The 23,261-nt window shown below is 44.1% G+C and overlaps 1 protein-coding gene across 10 annotated transcripts in view; it reads right to left on the bottom strand.

Annotated features, from left to right (window-relative positions):
- LOC148854983 (DNA ligase 6-like) overlaps window positions 1-23,261 on the bottom strand; it is a 113,069-nt gene that overhangs the window by 73,575 nt on the left and 16,233 nt on the right. For 7 of the 10 annotated variants that reach the window (XR_016094889.1, XR_016094887.1, XR_016094886.1 and 4 more), the window contains exons 5-6: window positions 15,764-15,871; window positions 15,579-15,675 (exon numbers count right to left, since the gene is read on the bottom strand). Coding sequence is in view for 4 of the 10 variants with exons in the window: in XM_088941211.1 (XP_088797337.1) it covers window positions 15,579-15,675; window positions 15,764-15,871 (205 nt within the window). In the remaining 6 variants the exon portion in view is untranslated. The remainder of the gene's footprint in view (window positions 1-15,578; window positions 15,676-15,763; window positions 15,872-23,261) is intronic. The other 3 variants (XM_088941212.1, XM_088941213.1, XM_088941214.1) reach the window with 3 other exon arrangements.

The raw sequence follows: 23,261 nt of genomic DNA, 5'->3' as shown, positions 1-23,261 counted from the left end.
GCAGTCCTACAAAGTATACAGATTGCAAAAGAAATATGCCTGGAGAATTTGGTGATAGAAAGGGACTCCAAGGTGGTGGTGGATTGGCTTAGAGATCTAGACCAGTGATATGGTATTATAGAAATGAAATGAAGAAATTCAAATGGGTAACACAACATATGAATTTAACTATACAATGGGTGGGAAGGGAGGCTAATGCATTTGCTGACTATCTAGCCAAGCAAGGAGCTACTAGGGATCAGTTGAATTGGGCCCAATTGTAATTTTTATGCTGTTTTTTTTTTTTTCTTTTAAAGAGTGAGGCTGCACTTTGCACCTCCCTTGGGGATATGCTTGTAACAGATATTTATCTTTTTGCTGATAAAGAATTCTTAATGAACTTTTACCTATCAAAAAAAAAAAATCGTCTCACTGCCGATCAAAACTTAAGCAAAAACTGATCAGTTGGAAAGACCATACAAATGGCATCCATAATACATGGCACTACATGCTCAATGCAACATTTAAAAGTGGGACTATAGGAGAAGTAACAAAAAATAGAGTAATTGATACTCACTGCTGATCAAAACTTGGAGTGATTAACAAAAGCAACAAAAATTGGATTTTTTCAATAATTTATTTTTAGGATCTCCCCATCTCTAATATATCCAACTTTTCTACTAGTTTTTACTGTCTGGTCTGATTTCTATCTAATCTTTTTGCATTTCCTGCTCTCTTGAAAGATTCTTGGATGATTACTAGTTCCTTAAGTAGTTTGAAGTCTTGCTTGAATTCTTGATGGTTCTTTCCTGAAATTCTTCTTTAACTTATATTCTGCAGTTCTGCTATAATCTTTCTTAATTTTCTCCATCTTTAGACACAGGATTTATCCTAAAGGAAGAAAGAATGATTCTTTCAATCCTAAGAGAAATCATATATTCTTAGGAATCTTCTCATTGAGAGAACAACCCTATTATCGAGAACATAATCCAGAATCTACAATATTCCATTAGTTTAGAACTGGTTTCGCAGACCCAAAACGTCTATAGGGATGCTTCTAAATCCTCCCTAGAGCTCATAATTAATTCAGGGTTTCTCATCTCATACCACTCTATGGCTTCATTTGGTTTGTGGGATGGGAAGGGGAATAATGAACTATTCTCAAATATTTCACTCTTCCCGTGTTTGGTTTGTGGGGTGTCATGAGATGGGAAGGGAAAAGGTGGGATTACAGTTCTCAATTCTTAGGATGCGAAATCCCACCATTTTGATGGAAAACAAGTGGGAAAGGAGGGGGAACTTGTTTAACAGAAAAAGCACCTTCCTTACAATATTTTTAGGAGTTAATATTAGACCCATGACCCATTAATAAATTACTAATTATTTAATAACATATTAATAAAATAATTTAATTATTAATTAATAATAAAATATTAAAATTATTAATTAAGTTATAAGTATTAAAAATAAAAATTAATGTTAATAATTAATTAAAAATACCAAAATTAATTAATTAATTAATTAATTGATTGATTAATTAACTAATAATTGAATAATTATTTTATTACTAATTTACTTAATACATCAATAAACAATAAAATGTTAACTAATTAAAAAATTAATAATACAAAATAACATAATTAATTAATTCATAATAAACATTAAGGCTAAAGTGTTGTGGAGCTGCATTTCATTTGCGGTCTATTGTTGTATTTGGAAGGAAAGAAATAGAAGATACATTGAAGACAAGTGCTAGAGTTAAAGAAGACTAGTGGCGGCTATTGGCAAAGTCTCCTCAGTTTGGGTGCTGGTGCATCCTGAATTTGCTTTAATCAAAAAGGAAGATTCAGGGGAAAGGTTTTGGGAGGAGTTAGAATTACAAAATTGTGACATCAATAGTATCTATTGTTGATGTTTTTATATGTTTAAATGGTTTTAAATTTGCTGCATGAGTGGGTGTTATTTTGACACAGCTTTCCATATGTCCTCTCATCCCTCAGACTCTCCTTGGATAATAGATTCTAGAGCCTCAAACCATATGATGAGTAAGTCCAATTGTTTTCAATCTTATCATCTATTATCTGGTCATGAGAAGGTGAGACTTGTTGATGGTTCTTTCTCCACCATAGCTGGTCAAGGAACCATCTCCCTTCCTCTTGGGCTCACCCTTTCTGATGTTCTACATGTTCCAAAACTACCTATAAACTTATTCTCTGTTAGTAGTATAACAAATTCGTTAATCTGCTTAGTAACCATTTTCCCTTCCTCATGTGTGATACAGGTTTTGGCCACGGGGAAGATGATTGGTAGAGGTTGTATGGTAGGTGGTCTTTACATGATGGAGAATAAATCTAGTCTTGTGGCCATTGAGTCTAAGAGTCTGTCTAGTAAGAGTCAAGTCCATTTATGGCATAGTTGTTTGGGTCATTTATCTTTTGAATCAATAAAAGTTTTGTAACCAGATTTATTTAAGTCAGTGCCAATATCAGATTTCAGATGTCAAACTTGTCGGCTGAGCAAACATTGTAGAAATCATTTTACTTCGAAAAATAATTGATGTAGGGTGGCCCAGCCCAGCCCAGCCCACGAACACCAAAACCAGGAACGCAACTAGCCATAGCAAGAGCTACCCTGCACTCCTCGTACGGAGCCAATCGCAGAGTGCCAACACGTCCCCGCAGAGCTCTCTGACTGCCCTTGTATGGCTCCCATCTAAGGCGTTCATCTCCACCAACCTCCAGGCAGCTCAAGTATATATAGGGGGTAGCCCCCACTCTAGGTATGGGGGGACTTGATTCTGATTCTGAAATTTGACCCTACCACTGAACTTGAGTGTCCTCACCTTGGGAGTACAGTACCTACGCATAGCCTCCTCGGAGACTTCGTCTGTACTTGATTCCCCTCTTCGCACCCCTATTCTGACTTGACCATCAGAGCCTTTGCCTCAGGTCCTAACCCGAGGCCTCTAACGTCCTCTATCTTGCAAAACTAAAGTTACTAGTCCTCGGCTTCTGCGGGATTCGATACACTTCAGCCTCAACCCCCAGCCTTCGGCCTTGGTACCTCATCCTCGAGTCCTTCAAAGCCTTCGACATACCCTCTGAGCTCAAGGGAAGAAATTACTTTGTTGTCCTCAGCCAACTTGAGCATCAACAATTGGCGTCGTCTGTGGGAAGCATTGCTAAGACGTTCCCTAAAAGAACTTTAACGAGCTAACAAGTCCCCAAGCTTCGAACGACCAACATGGTGCGAAGAACAAGTACACAAAATCTTGTCACCAATGAACAATTCCAGGCCGTGCTCAATCGCCTGGAGTACTTGACACAGCAAGTTGAGCAGAACTACCGCCAAGCAAGAGGTCGCCCCTAGGGTGACCACCTTGTCGGGGAATCAGCATAGTTGGGCCGTTATGGGTCCACCAGCCAATCGATCCCAGCCTCGGCCACACGCAACGAACCAAGCCTTTAGAGTTCTGTAGCAGTCGCCTGGCCGACCCGCTCTCCAAGACCTCTAGACCTCCCAACCACAAGGAGGGCAACTCCAGACCTCCCAACCGAAGGGAGGAAGAACCGGAACGATCAGAGGATAGCCGCCAACCCTCCGAACAGCATCACCGATGCCGAAGGACCAATCCGAGAGACGAAGGCAGACGCCGCGATCGCCCCATCGCCTATTCTAAGGCCGAAGGCCGGCGTCGAGCCTCTTCCCCTCATGTCTTGGACCTCCGGGACGTTTTGAATGACCGCCACGCTAGGGGCTAAGCACGCGGTCTCAACTCCGAGCACTCCGGAGTCCGCGCCGAGCACCATCATGTCCGTGAAAACCGGGATGGTGCGCAAGCCATGCCTCACCCCATGTTCGCCGAACTCCGAGCCGAGCTCAATGCTGTCAAAGCCGAGCTCCGACAGGTTAAGGAAGGCCGAACTGACACATCAACCGGACAAAGAAACTACCTAGGGAGAATGGATGCCTTCTCCCTTGATATCATCGCCGAGCCTCTACCTCCAAACTTCAAAGCTCCCACCTTGGACATGTACGACGGGAACACTGACCCAGACGACCACCTAGAGAGCTTCAGGGCGCTCATGATCCTGTATGGATATTCCAACACCTTGACGTGCCAGACTTTCCAGGCAACCTTCAAGGGAGCCGCTCGGCGGTGGTTCTCAAGCCTCCCACCTCGATCCATCAACTCATGGGAGTAGTTTTCCAACATGTTCCTTGCACGCTTCATCAGTAGTCGGCCCCCCCAAAAAAGCATTGTCTCGCTGATGACTATCAAGCAGAAGCGAGGAGAGAGTCTGCAGTCATACATCGATCGCTTCAAGAAAGAAGAACTCGAGGTTCGCGACCTTGACCCCCTAGTCTCCATGCATGCCGCCATCAGCGGGCTACTCCCCGTCTCGACCCTCAAATGCTTCATTGCCAAAAGCCAGCCAAAGACGAAGCTGGAGTTCCTAGAAAGGGCCAAAAAATACATTGTCATCGAAGAGGCTTCGGCTACAGACGCCCATGAGAGAGGCACAGAGCACCGAGACGAAGCCCCCGAGAAGAAGAGAAAGAATGGAGACCAGGGCCGTAGGAACAACAACAACAAAAAGCCACCGGCCTCGGCCTTGGCTTACAATCAGTACACGCCACTCAACTCCACCCGCACACAGATTCTGATGCAAATCGGGTAGGAGAAATTTATGAAGTGGCCTGAAAAGCTGAAGAAGAGCCCTCGTCGAGGGAACCCCAAAAAATACTACAAGTTCCACCAAGGCACCGGCCATGACACCGAGGACTGTCATGATCTCAAAAATGAGATAGAGTCCCTCATTCGTCGGGTCCACCTCAAGCAGTATGTCAGAGGCGAGGCCGGCGCCTCGTCCTCTTAGTAGCAGCACCAACAAGCAGCAGGCGTCATCGACGTCATAGTGGGAGGCACAACCTCAGGTGGAGCCTCGGCCTCGGCTCGCAAAGCCTACGCCAGGCAGCTGAACATCCAGGGGCCGGCCCCCAAGAAGCAAAAGCAAGTCCCACTCCTTCACGGGCGAGGACCTGAAGGGGGTAGCAGTCCCTCATGACGACGCATTGGTGGTTTCGGTCGTCATTTCAAACTTCGTAGTCAAAAAGATCCTTGTTGACAGTGGCTCCTCAACCAACATCCTTTTCTACGAAGCTTTTGAAAAGATGAAGATAGCTCCAGAGCGCCTCCAACCAGTAGATGCTCCACTAGTTGGCTTCTTCGGCGACATCATCAAACCAGAGGGCAAGATCTCCCTACCAATCACAATAGCGACGGAGCCCCAGCAGGTGACAAGGATGACAGAGTTCCTGGTCATGAAGATTGGCTCACCCTACAACGCCATCATGGGGAGACCAACTCTCCACGCACTCCGGGCAGCCATCTCCTCCTACCACCTCACTTTGAAATTCACCACTGAGCACGGCAACGGAGTTGTTCGTGGGGACCAGCATGCCGCTCGTCAATGCTATGTGGCAGCGTTGAAGGGCAAGAACAAAGAAGCTTTACCACTAGAGGGTCTCGACCTCAGGGTGGAGCCAACGAGCCGAAGTTAGCTGGCTGAGGACATCGTCTCGGTCCCCCTAGACGAGGACGAGCCCGACAAGACAGTCCATGTCGGGTCCAACCTTCCCCCCGAGAGCCTATCCGAACTGGCTAAGCGTGGACCCGAGCTCTAGGTCAGTTCGGCAGAAGAAGAGGAACTTTGCACCGGAGTGTTGGAAGGCCATAGAGGAGGAAGTCGAAAAGTTACTCGACGTCGGCAGCACCCGAGAGACCTTAATCGAGCCTACCCCAAGGATAGTTTTCCTTTGCCAAGGATAGACCACCTCGTTGACGCCACTGCAAGGTATGAGCTACTTAGCTTCATGAATGCCTTCTCAGGATGCAATTAGATAAAGATGCACCCAGACGATGAAGAAAAGACCTCGTTCATCACTGAACATGGCACATACTGCTACCGTGTGATGCCCTTCGGCCTCAAGAATGACCTACCAGCGCCTTGTCAACAAGGTGTTTAAAGAACAGATGGGAGGAACGTCAAAGCCTACGTGGATGATATGGTAGTGAAGAGCCTGAAGGCCGAGACCTTCGATACCTTGAGGAAGTACAACATGAAGCTCAACCCCAGCAAATGTGCCTTCGACATTACATCAAGCAAATTCCTAGGTTTTGTCGTCACTCAAAGAGGCATTGAGGCTAATCCTGAGAAGATACAGGCCATACTATCCATGGTACCCCCGCGGACGGTAAAGGAGACCCAAAAACTCACCAGCCGAATAGCAGCCCTCAATCGCTTCATGTCAAAGTCAGTTGACCGCTGCCTACCCTTCTTCTGTGCCATCAAGAAGCTAAAAAAGTTCCAATGGACGGAGGAGTGCCAGCGCGCCTTTGACCAGCTCAAGGCGTACCTTACTTCGCCTCCCCTTCTCACCCATCCGACCGAAGGGGAAACCTTGTACCTGTACCTCTCGACCAAAGATGAAGTAGTCAGCTCAGTCCTCATCAAGGAAGATGGTGTGTAGAAGCCAGTGTACTATGCTAGCAAGGTCCTCTGCGACGCCGAGACTAGGTACCCAGAGATAGAGAAGTTGGCTTTTGCCCTCGTGGTTTTGACAAGGAAACTTCGACCGTACTTCCAGGCCCACACTGTAGTGGTCCTAACGAACCAGCCCCTCAAGTTTGTCCTCGCCAAACCCGAGACCTCGGGGTGCTTGACAAAGTGGGCCATCGAGCAGTCTGAGTTTGACATCTAGTACCAGCCGAAGCCCACGATCAAAGCACAAGCTCTGTTAGATTTCATAGTAGAATGCACCTTCAGTCGAGCCCTTTGCCAACTCCTAGAAAATGCTAAGGGGGATCATGTTGACAACAAGGCTCAACCCCAATGGAAGCTTTTTGTTAACAACTCCTCCAATGCTAAAGGAAGCGGAGCGGGCCTCATCCTCCTCACCCCAGATGACAACCCTGGAGTATGCGCTAAGGTTCGACTTTCCAGCATCGAACAATGAAGCCGAGTACGAGGCCCTGCTCGCTGATCTGCAGCTTGCTAGGGACCTCGGCTCCTCAAACGTTAAGGCCTTCAATGACTCTCAATTGGTGGTGAATTAGGTGAACGGCGAGTACGAGGCCAAGGAACAAAGTATGTCCAAGTACCTCGCCAAAGTCCAAGATCTAGCTCACCACTTCCAACGCTTCTCCCTGCAACGGGTCTCGCGAGCCAAGAACGCACGAGCCGACACCCTCTCCAAGTTGGCAAGTACCTAAGAGGATCCACCGGTTGGACCGTGCACGTCGAGAAGCTGCTTCGGCCTTCCATTGAAGAAGCCCAAATACTCCCAATAGAAGTCGAACCTTCATGGACAGATTCCATCGTCAACTTCCTATCCACTGGACGGCTGCCTGAAGATAGAAATGAGGCAAAACGACTCAGACAACAAGCAACCCACTACACCCTACTGGAGGGGAAACTGTATCGAAGATCCTTCACCTTGCCTTACCTCCGATGCGTTCATCCGGAGGAGGGCAGCTATGTGCTACGAGAAATTCATGAAGGCATCTGCAATAATCATCTCGGTGGGAGAGCCCTAGCCCAAAAAGCCCTAAGGTAGGGCTACTTCTGGCCCACCCTCCACAAGGACGCAGCTAGATTAGTGCGTAAGTGTGACCCATGCCAAAGGTACGCCAACTTATGCCATCAATCGGCCACCACTATCTCAACCCTCAGTAGCCCATGGCCCTTCGCCAAATGGGGCATGGACCTCTTTGGCCTTTTTCCTCAGGCCACGAAGGGCAGAAAGTACCTCGTTGTTGTAGTAGACTACTTCACCAAGTGGGTAGAAGCCAAGCCCTTGGCCGCCATCACGGCGCGAGCCATCCAAAATTTCTTTTGGAAAAACACCATCTACCGCTTTGGCCTACCCTACATGCTGGTCATCGACAACAGGAAGCAATTTGATGACGCCAAGTTCCGGGAGTGGTGCGCCTCCCTCGGCATCAGGCAACAGTACACCTCGGTAGGCTATCCTCAAACCAACGGCCTAGCCGAGGTCACCAAAGGCTTATGGGCTGATGAACTGAACGGGGTACTCTGGGCTTACCGAACTACACCTCGAACAGCCACGGGAGAAACTCCCTTCTGCTTAACCTACGACACAGAAGTAGTAATCCCAGCAAGGATCGGCCAGCCAACACTCCGAGTTGAGGCGTACAATGAAGCTGAAAATGATGAAGCCCTCAGAGCAAACTTAGACCTGCTAGAAGAAGCCCGAGAACAAGCACAGATAAGGGTAGTCGCTTACCAGCAGCGAGTGGCCCACTACTACAACTCCAGGGTAAAAGAAAGACACTATCAAGAAGGAGACCTTGTCCTCAGAAAAGTCATGGTCCCCGAACCCAGAGTAGGGAAGCTAGGCCCCTACAGAATCAAGCGAGTCATCGGCCCTGACACTTTTCACTTGGAACACCTAGATGGAAGATCTAAACCTCGGACATGGAATTCGGAGAACCTCCAGATGTACTACAAGTGATTGTAACATCTCTTTGAAATTATGGAATGAATGAAGCAAAGTTCCTCTTCGACTCAATGCTTAGCGTGTGTACCTACTAAGTCCTTACAACTCTTCGGCCTTGCGACTGGCAAGGGCGCACGGCCTCCTCCGAGGACTATACCCCCTCGCTAGACCGACGCCAAGACTTAATGAATAAGTAGCGAACACCCTAGCTATGACTTAATGCATCAAAATACACCAGGACGGTCGAGGGCCCTATGCGCCTCAGCCCCCCACCTCAGTGGTGGCTAGCCTCCTAAGCTTTCACACTTAGCGCTACCAACAAAGGAAGCCAACCTCCTCGGAGCGTTGCGCTCAACCTCGTCGAAACATACGTTCAGGGATATGGGAGCCAGGTGAGCTTCGACTCTGCCTAGGCCCCACGGAGCCAGACGAGGCTCAGCTCTGTCTTGGCCACCCCCCAATACGGCTGGCCACTTCGGCCTCGTTGAAGCCAACACTTAAAAGAATGGGAGACAGGCGAGCCTCAGCTCAGACTCGGCCCCCACTCTCACGTCGACAGGTCATCTTGCTATTTACCCAAGTACAAGTAAGGGGAAGAGAGCCAGGCGAGCCTCATGCTCCACTTCGGCCTCCCCCCATCACAGGCCTCTTCGGCCTTGCCTAAGTGAAGACTTAGAAGGGAGTCGGGCCAGGCAAGCCCTGGCCTATCCGCGGAGGCTTTGCCACATCCACCCCTCCACCATGCTTTCAACACACAAGTAAATTGAAGAGAACTACACTTGTCTCATGCTGTGATTTTTCTTTTGGAGGGGCATGGACCCTTCAGCAGCAAAAGCATAAGTGCAAACAACACAAGGAAAAACAACACAGCAAATGCAACATTTGAGGCAAACATAAAAAATGCCATTGATTTTCATTATGCACAAAAATTTTTGGCTTTACAAAATTGTTTCAAAGCCAAGCTTGGGCCTTGCCTCCTATCGGAAGGGGAAGAACAGAGTTGGCAGCCTCCTCGAGAGAATCAGGGATCACCTTCAATGATTCAGCATCGAAGTCAGGCAAAGCCACCGCGAGCGCCTTCTTGGTATCCTCGATCCCGTCCAAGTAAGCCCCAGAGGCAAGATCGGACAGTTCCTCAACTCGTTTCTCTGCCTCCTAGGCCCTCTTCTCAGCCTCAGCGGCCTTCTGTTCAACCTCCACGGCACACTTTGCTCCTCCCTCGGCCCTCTTCTCTGCCTTGGACACCCTCTTCTTCGCCTCGGCAACATCTCCCTCGGCCTGGGTGAGGCGTCGCTCAGCCTCAGAAAGAAGGCTTCCGATGCGGGCCCTCTCCAACTGCTCCTTGGAGAGGCTTTCCTGCACCTCCTTCAGCTGCGCTTGAGCCTCCATCCGGAACTTCTGTTCGTCGATGCAGCTCTGTCGGAACTGATGGTACTTTTCCTCGGCAGCAGCGGCAGCCTACTGGAGCTTTCCCTTCTCCTCTAGCTTGTCCATTTGGGCCAAGGTCAGCTTCAGCCGGTCCCCAAGACCAACATAGTGAAGGCAGACCTGTAGCAAAGAAACAATTAGTATTCCACAATGAAACAAAAAGGCATGAAGGAAAAGAGACAAGCATTACCTCCGTCAGGCTTCCTAGGCCATGGGTGTAGACTCTCTCGAGCGTGCTCCCCAGCATCTAAAAGCGATCCCTCGAGAGGAGGGCCCCGCTCACCAGGGCTTGACCAACCCCTCCATTCGGATAGAGTCCTCGCGAATGTTCCATTGGGGACGAAAGACCTGGTTAGACCGCTTGTGCTCCTCCAAGGGTGTGGGGGTAGAAAACGGCCCCATTCGTTCTTTGTGGGACCCCCTCAAGGCATCCCCCGTCAAGCCCCTGGAGCATGCCACCTTCTGTAAGGGCTGATCCCCCACGGCTTCCTCGGTCGGCCTCTTCTGTCCCGCCTCGGTCTCCTGGGCAGGCTTCTACGACCCGGTGGTCGGCTTCGGCAGCACCTCATCGGCGAGCTTCTTCCCCTTGGTAGGGACTTGTGAAGTTGCTACCTTCGTGGGAGCTGCTGGAGTGGTCCCTTTAGTAGGGACCTGACAAGAGGACCCTCCCTTCGCAGGGGTAGAGACCTCCTTCTGCCCATCAGAAGGCCTCTGAGGCGTTTTAGCCCGCTCCTTCTGCATGGCACGAGCACGTTCCAACACAACCTTGCAGGCATCCATCGGCACCTCTGCAAATAAAGCAAATCCACTAGTAATGCAGCAAAGAAAAACAAAAAAAGGAAAAGGACGTGTTAAGGGATTGCAGGGCCTCTCCTACCAAGGGGAGCAGAGCTGAGCCCCGCAAAAACTAGTGGGACCCCCTCCTCTACCAAAGGTTGGGCTTAGACTCTCCCCAGGTCGAGCAACCGTGTGAGATCATCGTTCTCCTCACTCGTGAGCAAGGGGACACTCTTCTCCGTAGCCCGGCTAACCTCTCCCCACCCTGATCTGAAGGACCAACCCTCGGGACATGACAAAAAGAAGAATTTTCCCTTCCAGTTATGGACGAAAGAAGGGTTGTCTATCAGCTTGGTCCTACGGGGTTGGAGGTAGTACATGTCGTCCTTGGAAGAATGCTTCCTCGGCACAAACAATGCTCGGAAGAGTCTTGGCATCAGTTCCATCCCCTGGAACCGAGCCACCACCAGAATGGCCACTATAGTCCTAACAGTGTTGGGCACCAGCTGGCTAAGAATAATCCCATACGCCCTCAACAGTTCAGAAATCAACAGATGAAAGGGAAACTGAAGACCGAATTGGAGAAAATGTTGGTAGATGCGGATCTCCCCCTCCTTAGGAGTCCACGGCTGTTCGCCTACTTCGAGCACCCTCATACCATAATATGAGGGAATGAAGTACTGCCTTGCTAGAGCTTTGACCTAGTCCCCATCTAGAGAATTCTCGAAACCCAGGCGGAAGACATCGGTCTCAGCTACTACCTGGGCAACCCTCGTCCCAGGAACATGGTCTAGGGTTTCCTCCCCCTCGGCCTCCCTCGGTGTCACAAAGCTGGCACTCTCGCAGGGAGGGTCCTCGCCTCGACAACTGCCTTCGGCACCCTCGGAGGCTACCCTCCCCCGAAGCACCTCAACCTCCGACAGAAGGGGGGCAAGAGTAAAAGGACTCAAAGGAGAAAGGGGAAAAGGGATACGGGAAGAGCTCCCCTCCGACTCATTCGGAAGACATAGCACTCAGGTCCAAAATCTGAGAAAGAGATTGTTTAAAATTACCTAAGAAATGTGGAGGAAGAAAGAGTGAGAATGAAGTGTTGAAGGTTAGAGAGTATGGAAGCTGAGTTCACTCGAAGGCAAAGGCGCTTAGAGGCAAACGACAAGAGTGTTGCCGCTAAGGGCCCTATTTAAAGGAGAACGAATGACCCAGATATCCCAAGATCCAATGGTTGAGTCGTCACCACCTCAACAACTCAACCACAGCACGTCGCGTAATGCTCATCCTCGGAAGGCGAAACGACACGCCAAATACGACTCAGATCATCCTTGATCCAACGGACGCAAAATGCCTCCGCACCTGCGATCCAGCCGCGCCACACCCCTAAACGTCCGTCCTCGGAAGGCAAAACGACACTCAGGGTGCACCTACGATCCAGCCGCGCCATACCCCTAAACATCCAGCCTCGGAAGGCGAAACGACGCTCAGGGTGAACCAACGTGTCCGCCCACTATGAACCACCGGCTTATGCGACCTAGCTGCGCGAATACACGCGCTGATTTGACCGAAAAGCCACTCCGCGCACGGGATGTTCTTGTTAGACAGTTTTTGTATGCCCTTAGCTTCAATCTGATTTGATGTGCTTTTGTTATTTAGTGGAAATAAATAAAGTGCATGTTTGATTCATGTTGTTTGGTTTAATTCTGTGTAAAACCCTAAAACTGGACATTTATAGAGACTCGTGTTAGTTTTAAATGTTCACAGCCGTTGGATAAGTCTGGGGAGATTTATCCTGCCAAGGCTGATACTGGTGTGACACCAAGTGTTGGGATGGCTTGTCTCAGCCACCAGGGTAAGACCCGAGGCACATGCAGTATGGGATTACTTGAATCTTTGAACCGGACCAGATTTCCAGTCTTGCCCTGGACCTTGGAGATAGATGGGCAAAACTAGAAAGTTACACCTGACCCCTAGACTCGATTATGACACTTCACTAGGTGTTGGATCAGGCTGCCTTTGATATGCCAATCAGTGAGATCCTTAGCGGGGATCAAAACCTGGGTATGTTGGGGCAGTTTGAGAATTCATCTGAGTGGATGATCATAGTGACAGAATCAGCCACTTTGTCGGACAAAGGGTAATGATCGGGACTGCACTCTCTCTGATGGAAACCAAACTGTCGGCAGTTGATTTCAATCGTTGGAATTTTGTTTTGCAAAACTAATATATTTATATATATATGTACGGTTTCAAATTGTTTGCAAATGGTTTTAATTCCCGGGATCCATGTGAGAGGAGAGTGCGGCACTGTTCCTTGCAGCCGAGGGAGAGGTCCTCTCTTGTCGGGCAGTGCTTGATCATTAAGGGCTGAGAGGTTAAGTGTAAGACCATAGAGGATAATACCTTATGGGTTAATCTTGCACCTGCCCACAGTCCCTAGGTTTTTATAAGATGGCTTGGCCCAGGGACCACTTAATGTAAGTGTTGGGCCCATAGGGTCCATATGATGGACTCAAGGGGTTCATTGAGTTTTTCAGTGAATTCGGCTGGGCATTGTATTAAAGGCTAGGCCGAACCCATGTGGCTGGTGTGTAGATCAATGCTTGGGTCCCACGCCATACAAAGAAGCCCAACTGGGCAGCAGATTGGAAAGTAATTAGACACTGAACACTTAATGGGCCAAAAGCCCATTTCGAGGTGGGCTGATATGATCACCCATCCTTAGGGCGAATCTGAGATTAATGTTAGTAAAAGGATTGGGCCTTTAGCCTTATCCACTCTTGGAGACCAAATTCAAATTAAATTTGAATCTGGTAACCTCCTGATAAGATCAGGAGTAAGCTAACTTTATCTGCAGATAGGATTAAGATTATCCCCTATCCAAATACTGATTTGGATTGGGATAACTCTTAATTAGGAGGATTCTTAATCAAGAAGAAAGGAGGAGAAACCCTAACCAAGAGAGAGAAATATCAAATTTCGAACCACCTTGAAGAGATATAGGATATCTCCTGCGAATTGAGATAGGATCTCATTCATACTCCAGAAAAGGAAAAGGCAGTTCAGCCTTTTCGCTTTTAGAGTTCTCCTCCTGCCGCCGCCATCTGTTTTTGCAAGATTAGATCTTTGCAGAAAAAGAAAGTCAAGAAATCTGTTCTTGACATTAGTCTTGCAACAAAGACTAAAAGGATTCAGTGTTTAGTGTTTCCAGAGGATTCTTGTGAAGGATCCAGTGTGTAGGACGCACCCTGCTGGTTCTGTTCCATCCACAGCTGTGTCATCTTCAGCAGGAATGGATCTTGGAGCATTCTTTGGGCGTGAACACCAACTTTGGAAGATACTGCTTCTCCGGATCAGGTATATTCCTCCCATTTATCTTTTGGTACAGATCTGGTTTGATTATGGTTCAAGTAGGATCCTTGAATATTGTATTCTAAATTTAGGGAATATGATTCCCAGTTGGGAGAAGGTAGGAAATTTTTGAAATTCGCCCACCCATTCCGCAACCTTTATGGCGTCCATTAGATGGATCCTACCATTCTTTCAGTTCTCCCAACGCGTAGACCTGTGCGAGTTACGGCCCCCAATCACTCGTCCAAGGCAGTGGCATCGCAAATCGCTCGTAACTTTGGCCCAACTTATGAAGGCAAACCAGGTGGAGACACAAAAGGGAATGTCATTGCAAGACCTCAGTTGCCGGACCCACTGGCGTTCACCACTACTACTCCCATCAGCCAAAGCCGAATTCTTCACCTTTGCCTCAAGAGTGAGGGGGAAAGTGATGTAGGGTGGCCCAGCCCACAAACGCCAGAACCAGGAACACGACTAGCCACAGTAGAAGCTACCCTGTACCCCTCGCACGGAGCCAATCGTAGAGCGCCCACACATCCCCGCAAAGCTCTCTGACTGCCCTTGTACGGCTCCCATCTCAAGCGTTCATCTCCACCAACCTCCAGGCGGCTCAAGTGTCCTCACTTTGGGAGTTCAGTACCTACGCATAGCCTCCTCAGAGACTTCGTCTGTACTTGATTCCCCTCTTCGCACCCCCGTACTGACTTAACCGTCAGAGAATCTGCCTCGAGTCCTAACCCGAGGCCTCTGATGTCCTCTGTCTTGTAGAACTCTAGTTATTAGTCCTCAGCTTCTGAGGGATTCGAGCAAGGAAACATATGTAATTTTACATTGTCTTATTATTTGAGTGGTTGCCCTAATATAAATATCAAAAAGGTTGGCACCACCAGCTAATGTTTTTTCTCTAAAAAAACCTTTTTTCTCTTCTCTCCTCTCTTCTCCCTCCTCTTCTCTCACTATTCTGAGATCCTTCTGCATGTTTACCAAGAAAACAGAATCCATGCTAGATATGGCTCACCCAAGGATCAAAATTTTCACAATATACTGACCCATATCATCTAATATACATTGTATCAAAGGGTACCAATACATTTTTTTAAGTTTTTTAAATGATTGTTTTAAACATTATAATATATTATTTCAAGGTTTGCTTTAAATTTTGAACAGAAAAAAAAAAAGAATATAGGGCAGAAGGTTCAAAGTACCACTACATCCCTTCCACCATATCGGGGTGTACCGATACTTTGAATCTTACCTATTACATTCAAATATTTACTGTTTACTCAATAATTATTCAAAAATAGAGTAAGTGGAAAGCGTAGCACATGAAATCACATGCCCTATGTGATTTTCTTAGAAGTAAAATGGAAAATGTAATTTGCTTAGAAGTAGATAGTAAGTAAATGGTAAATTTAGTCTAGCGAAGACATAAACAAATTGCAGTTGGTGATGAAGAAATTGACATAGCACCAAAACGTCACCAAGTATTGTGTGGTCATGGAATATAACTAGAAACAAAAATGCAATACCTTATTTTGCGAAGAACAGAAAATACATCTTGGATTGTAAGTGGAGGAGGAGGGACAAGTAATGATTGCGTCTGTCGGCATATTTGTGCCACATCACCTTTTATACATGAAGGCCATCAATATGTTATACATGAGTATGTGTAAGAATGTTAGACAGCAAATCAAAGAGAATCATTCTCTCCTACCAAGATCACCTAAAGTATTGTACATGTCCTTTATTCTGGATCTGTTTGTCCCACATGCCTCTTCAAGTGCAGCTGTCACCATGCTGCCACCAATGTTCAATTCCTGCACTACTGACAATATCATCACACCAAATAAACAATCTAGAAACTAATATAATCAGCCAAAAAGCTGCTAAAAAAAAATAAACTCCACCCAGGCCACATACCGGACAGAAATTTAAATATGGTATGTGAAGAACAACCCTTCAAAGTGCTTCCCAGCTATGATACCCAGACATGGTTATTCACATGGACACTATAGGAAATGGGGACACAACTCTCCATTTCCTAAAATCCCAGACACGGGATATAGGTATTTTTATCCCATATAATATGCCTGTCTCATGCTTCTATATCTAGTTTTTGAAGCTAAGTCTCATTTATTAAGACGTATGCCTTGCCAAATTTAATTAAATTTTCTTTATACAGATTCTTTGTATTATGATTCATTAATATATACCATATTACATATTAAAGTGCTAGTGCAAATCGAGTATATATGGAAGTGGGCATGGCTTTTTTTGCATTATTATAGTGCTCAAGGGCATCTATTAATTTTCTAATCTATTATATAAATAATTTGAGAAGGGCATAGACCCCCATTTGATAGCTATCATTTTTATCTTTTTTGATCAATAACTGCAGATTCATTAAATAAGAAGGTATGTGTACAGAGTAAAATATAAACACTGAGAGATAAGCTCTCTGATCTCTCCCCAAGCTTCATCCTTTTACAATTGTGCCCAGAACAAATTTTCTCTTCCCACCCCTTGCTTTGCCAACATATCTACAAAGGAGTTTGGATGTGTCTTATCCCACTTTACTCTTACTTCCATATCCTTGGTCAACCATTTAAACTTTTTCTTCTCACTGTTGTAGTTCCATAGCTTCATTTCTTCACTTTGTAACCACCCCACTACCAGTTTTGAGTCTCCTTCATTAGTTAACTTGCTAATGTTCAACAGTCTTGCCCTTTGCACTCCTATTATAGCCACGACTTCCACCCTGAGAGAATCACCCACACCAGCTGGACCTAAGAATAGAGCAACTAAATTCCCCTCCTCATCACTAAACCCTCCAATTCCTGACAAACTAGGATTCCCTATGCTACTTCCATCCAAATTAAAGTTTAATGAACCCTGTCTCCAGTGGAGACCACAAGGGATTGGTGGTTCTCTTTATGTAGGACAATTCAGCCACTTCCTTCCAATTTCAAAGTAGGTCATCCACTGTGACAGATGAGAAAGTTTCAAAGGACTTCAACCAATGGGCTTCTCTAATTGTAATGGACTCAATTAGAGACTCCCTACCTCTCTCCTTATCTAGAAAATTCTTGAGTTTCTTTCCTCCCATATTGTCCATAGTGTAGCTACCCTTGCACATCTCCACATAATTCTTCCCCTCTTCTTTGGCCATGCGAAGGATGTTGTAGCAAAGAAGCTAGGAACATCATCCAAGGGATTCCACCTGCACCCAAACAAAGAAAGAAACCATTCCCAAATATAGACAACAAAAGCACATGATATTAGTAACTGATATCAAGTCTCACCATTAGCCTTACAATGAACACACAAATTTGGGGATAAACACCAATTTGGCCTCCTTCTTTGGAGCAAGTCACAGGTATTGATCTTCTTATAACTTCCAACAATACGCTGCAATCCTAGGTGGGACAGGCTAAGACCATATACCTTTGGCAGGAAAAGAGCTTAAAGTGTGAGAAGATGGTTGAGAGCAAGGATTAAGTATTGGTATCGGGTATCATATCGGACAACTCGGATAGGGATACGGATATGGATATACTTTGGAAACGCATTGATACGGACGAAAAAATGTAGACACTTGGATACACTAGGGAAATGCTACAAATTCCACAAATATATTAACAATACTAAGTTTAATGTCAAAATGTCCACAAATAATGTATAAATACATAGAAAATATATATTCTAATAATATAGATGAAGAAATACATTACAATTAATATAGCGGGATGCATAAATATCATACAATTTTATTGGCAATGCGTCAATGAAGAGTCCAAGACACATATTATATAGATTTTTTAAAATTAAAACATGCACAAAACCATTAGTATTTAATTTCCTATTAAAGTCCAAGGCACAAACCATATGCAATTATTATATCAATTATTTTTTATTTTACTATTTTTAATTTTAACATTAACAAAAAAGTCAACTAAAAGATTAATTCTTAAATGTTTGATAAACAATATTTTTATTTTTGTAAAAAATAAATATGTTATTATAAAATATCAATTAATAATTTATATAAATATATAACCTTAACTTAAAATATATCAAATCTATTAAGATACATGTTATATGCAAATTCATAATTTTTAATTACTAAAATAATTTTCACTATTAAAATTTTATTTCTATAAATTTTCTAAAAGAAAAAATCAATTTTTGGAACAAATATAGATTAGTGGATTTGATGGATTCAACTTATATTAATTTGTCAAATGTTTTGTACACATAATTTTTATTTTTGTAAATAGTAAATGTGTTTTTATTTAATTAAAATTAAAATATCAATTAATAATTTATAAAAAGTTTAATATACATATCATGTGCAAACTTGTAAAATTTGAGTACTAAAATAATTATTCTATTATTAGTGTTTTTACAAATATGAATTTCTTGACATAAAAAAATCATTTTTTTATATAAATGTGGATTTGATAAATTATTTAATCCATTAGTTTATAAAATAACAATTTTGAATATTATTATTTTTTAATTTGTAGTTGGAGTTGTTGGATATAAATATGATTTATTTGTTTAAATTCTATGTGAACTGTAGATGTTGAAGTTAATATGAATTAATTTATTTCAATTATAAGCATAAGATGAATGGTGGCTAAGTGATTAAAGGCCCATTTAACATTTGAGTGATGATGCAGGTTCGAATCACGCGAGCTCCTTTTTCCCTATATAGAGTCACACCTGTGTTGTTGAATTTTCGTCTGATACGCCTTCTTATCGGTGCGTATCAACTAATACTATGCAATACACACCAAAACGGGTCTGTATGGGACCGATACGCACGAATGGCAGGACACACCTCCAGTCGTAGCATATCCAATATCATAACCGTCCAATACCATAGGATACACCCCGTATCAGGCGTATCGTGTTGATATTTTAACCCTCGGTTGAGAGAGGGAAATTGGTCTTTTTAGAGGGGAAGTCCCCATCCAAACATGTTCCCAAAATTTGGTACGGTAACCAAAACAAGGATCATACCTAACATAGGGGAGAAATGAAGGTAGCACTGCATTGATAGCCTTCCATGGGGAAGCTTGAGTTGCCCTAGCCGATACTCCAGCATCCCACCCATTGTCCAAGAGCCCATGAATGTTGATAATCACCTTGGACCATAGTTTATCCCTCTCTAGAGGCATCCTCCATAGCCACTTCCCCAACCGAGCTAAATTCCTTCTCTGGATATTCCCTATCCTAAACCCCCTAGACTTTTACTTCTTTTAATCACTTCCCAACTAACCCTATGATCCATTTTATCTTCCCACAGTTCCCACAAAAAAATTTCTTATCATTTTTTCTAACCTTTGACCAACACCTTCTAGGATCTTAAAAGGCTAACAAAAAATACACTGGAAGGTTTGCTAAGGTTGATCTAATCAGTGTAATCCAACCCCCTAGTGATAAGTACCCTTTTCCAGCAAGCAAGCCTCTCTTTCTACCTCCTTTCTTCATTGTTTACTGCCAAAGAACTCTAGTTATTCTTCTCCTAATGTTCCTCATTCTCTTGTGTCTCACAACATTATATGATAGTTGTTCAATTTTTCCCATTTAGCTCAGAGTAGAGTAACATTTGGCCTAATTCATGTCCTACAAGCAAGATTGGGAGGTTTCTTGATGAAGTTCATACAATCCAGTGATATCCTTATCATCACAAGTTCCAATACCTCATTTTCTATTTCCAAATTCCAATGATTTTATATTGTATTAAAACATCCAACAGAATCACCAAATCTTCATACTCCCATTTCTAAGGATCTTCAAAATCAAACACCCCGACTCTACTATTAAAATATCCAGTTTGCCTCTACCACCATCAGACATATTTACAACTTAAGACCACCCTACATAGGTAGTCTAGATGGGCAGTTTGCACATAAGGGCTGTCTCCAATATCCCTAATTATAGATATGCCAGAGGAGATGACTCCCCAAAACATAGAGAGGTTCTAAATATAGATAAAAGTCAATATGTGAGACTAAAGTTCAACAGGTTCACAAATTTGGGATCAAAAAAACTTTGCCAATATCTACATCCATAAAGTCCCAAATCAGAGCGTCTTACACTTTAAGCAAGATGTTTCTCGGATTAATTTCAGAAAAAAGAATAAACCAGATAAAAATGAGAAATCTACTAAAATTAATAGGAAACATTTTCTATCAAATTTTAGTGTTTTTTGTCCAATTTACATAGATACGGCTGTTGGCCTCAACCTTACAAACCACCAAGCACTCTAGGGAAACAGAAGAATTAGTAGGAAGGGAAGGATCTACTAGGGTACACATGGTGGGTTAGAAAAGAAATCAGATCTGATATACAGTGAAAAAAGGGAAATACAAGAGTTTCAGATCAGGAACTTTTTGTGAGGCCCAAGACAAGACAAAAAGGATTGTTTTGATAATTGGAATGTGGAAAGCAAAAACAAGGAGGGAGAGCTATGGATAGAGAGGCTAATAAGAATAGTGCTTTTCTAGGAAAATGGTTTTGGAGATTTCTAAAAGAAAACAGCATGCTGTGGCATTTGATAATCGAGAGCAAATATGTATTAGACTCTACTGGGGAATTCAGATTAGCTTAACACAATGGCTGTTTAGTGGACTGTGGAACCAATGATAACGCCCCACACCAGTGATAAAATACATGGGACCCACAGTGAGAATTTAATAGTTATTGGACCCATGTATTTTATTACTGGTGTGGAGTGTTACCATTGGTTCCACAGACCACTGAACAGCTATGTCATTCAGCTAATCCTTTCTCCTACTGGGTAGGATTCTAGGCCGACCACAAATACCACCCTTAGAAGCCCCTGGAAAGTTATCTCTTCTCTTCTCTCTATCTTCTTTCTGTGGAGACTCTATAACTTGATGTATCTTATTAGTATAGTCCTCGTTGTACATTACTTGTACTTCTTATTCTTCTTTTATCTTCCAGCCCTATATGGGCATTCTTGTAATTGTACATATCTTTTAATATATAAGAGACTCTTTGAAGTGGGGGCCATTCATTCTTGGCACCTCTAAGATTATTCTTGTTCTTCTTCTCTCTATTCACACAAGAGTGTTGACATTGTACCAGAGCAGGTTGCTCTCTTATCTATTTTCTCTCTCTCTCGTGAAACTCACTAGAAGCAGTAATCCTGTCATATTAGGGCTGTTTTGATCAACCCTTTTCTGTTCAGTCTTCTTTGTGCAATCAGCAGGAGAGATTTCATAAGATCTCTCTTGTGAGACATTGGTTTGAGGCCAAACTTCAGTTCTGGTGTTGCCTAGACCTGATCTAATCTTCCTACAAACAACATCTGATTTGGTGAAGTTTTCAAAGGAGTTATGATCTTCTTCTTGGGGCAGCAACACTGTACAGTTTCATTTTTTGGACTTCTGGCCTTCTACATCAGCCTGTGATTTGAGTTTTTCTCTCCAGATTGAAGGGTCTCTCAAGCTCTTCTTAATCCTACACTCAGTTTCTGGTTTGGAGATTTATGGGGACTGTTTCGATCAGCACAAGATATCTCCCTATTCTTGAAAAAGGCGCATGATGTGTTGGTAAATCACAGTTTTCTCTCAATCGGCTGACTCGATCAACCTATAACCCTAGATCTGGTGTCGTCTTATGGTTTTCTTGCTTCCCATTTATTTGATTCAGACTTCAGATTCATATTTGAAGGGTTCTTGACTTGACAATCTTAAAACTTGCCTTTTTTGGACTGTCATCCTAAGTTCTTGATTGTTGAATTCGGTTGTCTTTGTTGTCTCTGATTCATATGTGTTTGTTTTTAATCATGTGCTGTTGTCGAACTGTTAGTAGGCCTTTTTAATGACTCCCTGTGGCCTATCGCTGTTAATAGACTGTTTTTAGTAGCCTGTTAGTAGACTAGTTGCTGGACTGATTACTAGGCTATTCTACGGGCCGAACTATTGCTGGAATATTTTCAGTATTTTTTTTCTTTCTAGAAGTGAAAATTCTTGGGAGTTTAGCATTCTGTTTGTGTGGGATCTGGTCTGGTATATTTGTGACCTTTTTTTCTTAATGGCAAGCTATGATTCAACATCATCTGGAGTTGCACCAACTTGTAGTACAGCTGGTATGGGGGGTGAAAACATGATGTTTCCCATGCCAATTACCCCTTTAAATGGCCTAAACTACCTAGAGTGGGATAAAAGTGTGAAACTTTATGTAACAGCAAGGGAAAATGTTGGTTACATAAATGGCAGAGTGAAAGAACCCAAGTGTGAGACAGCTGAACATGATAAGTGGGACCAAGAAAACAATATGGTGATGTCTTGGCTCCTTGCAGCCATGGAACCTGAGGTGAAGAAAAACTTTATGTGGGCAGACATCGCTAGTGAGATTTCGGAACAGGCCAAAACCACCTATTCTGAGCAAAGGCATTATGCCAAAATTTACAAGTTGCAAGCTGAATCCTCAACCTGTAAACAGGGAAATCGTAGTTTGTTTGCCTGTTATTTGGCCCTTACTTTCGTATGGAAAGAATTGGATCACTATCAAGCTATAAAGTGGAAATATGATGATGATGATGATGATGATGATGCTAAGGCCTATAAGAAGTTAGTTTCTCAACAGCGGGTGTTTTCTTTCTTGTTGGGACTAAACCTTGCTTATGAACCCTTGAGAGTTCAGATCTTAGGAAGCAAAGGCCTATAAGAAGTTAGTTTCTCAACAGCGGGTGTTTTCTTTCTTGTTGGGACTAAACCCTGCTTATGAACCCTTGAGAGTTCAGATCTTAGGAAGCAAAGAGTTGCCTTCGGTTCAAGAGGTATATGCCCTTGCTCAATTTGAAGAAAGTAGGCGGAGTGTGATGGTTACAACTAAGGGGGAGCAACAGGTAGCTTTGACTGCAATGGGTAATAACAATATGGGGAAGAAAAGCGACTCCATAAAGGTTGACAAGTTATTTTGTACCCACTGTCGGCGCTCGCGACATACACGTGACACATGTTGGGAAATTCATGGGAAGCCCAAGTGGGCAATGAAGAACCAAGAACAAGGTAAAGTGCAAGGTCAGAAGAAGTCGAATACAGCACATAATGCAGCACATGTGGCAACCCATGATACTCAGGCTGCTGGTACTACCCGAGATCACTTTACTAGTTCTGACCCCAAAGAAGATATCATGAATTCCTTCATAGATCACATGGAGTTATATGGTA

The sequence above is a fragment of the Nelumbo lutea genome, chromosome 4 (assembly GCF_056320005.1).
Source record: "Nelumbo lutea isolate HS-2025 chromosome 4, American lotus-T2T, whole genome shotgun sequence".
NCBI lineage: Eukaryota > Viridiplantae > Streptophyta > Magnoliopsida > Proteales > Nelumbonaceae > Nelumbo > Nelumbo lutea.
Note: the sequence above shows the minus strand (reverse complement) of the source record. Positions and strands in the feature narration are given on the sequence as shown.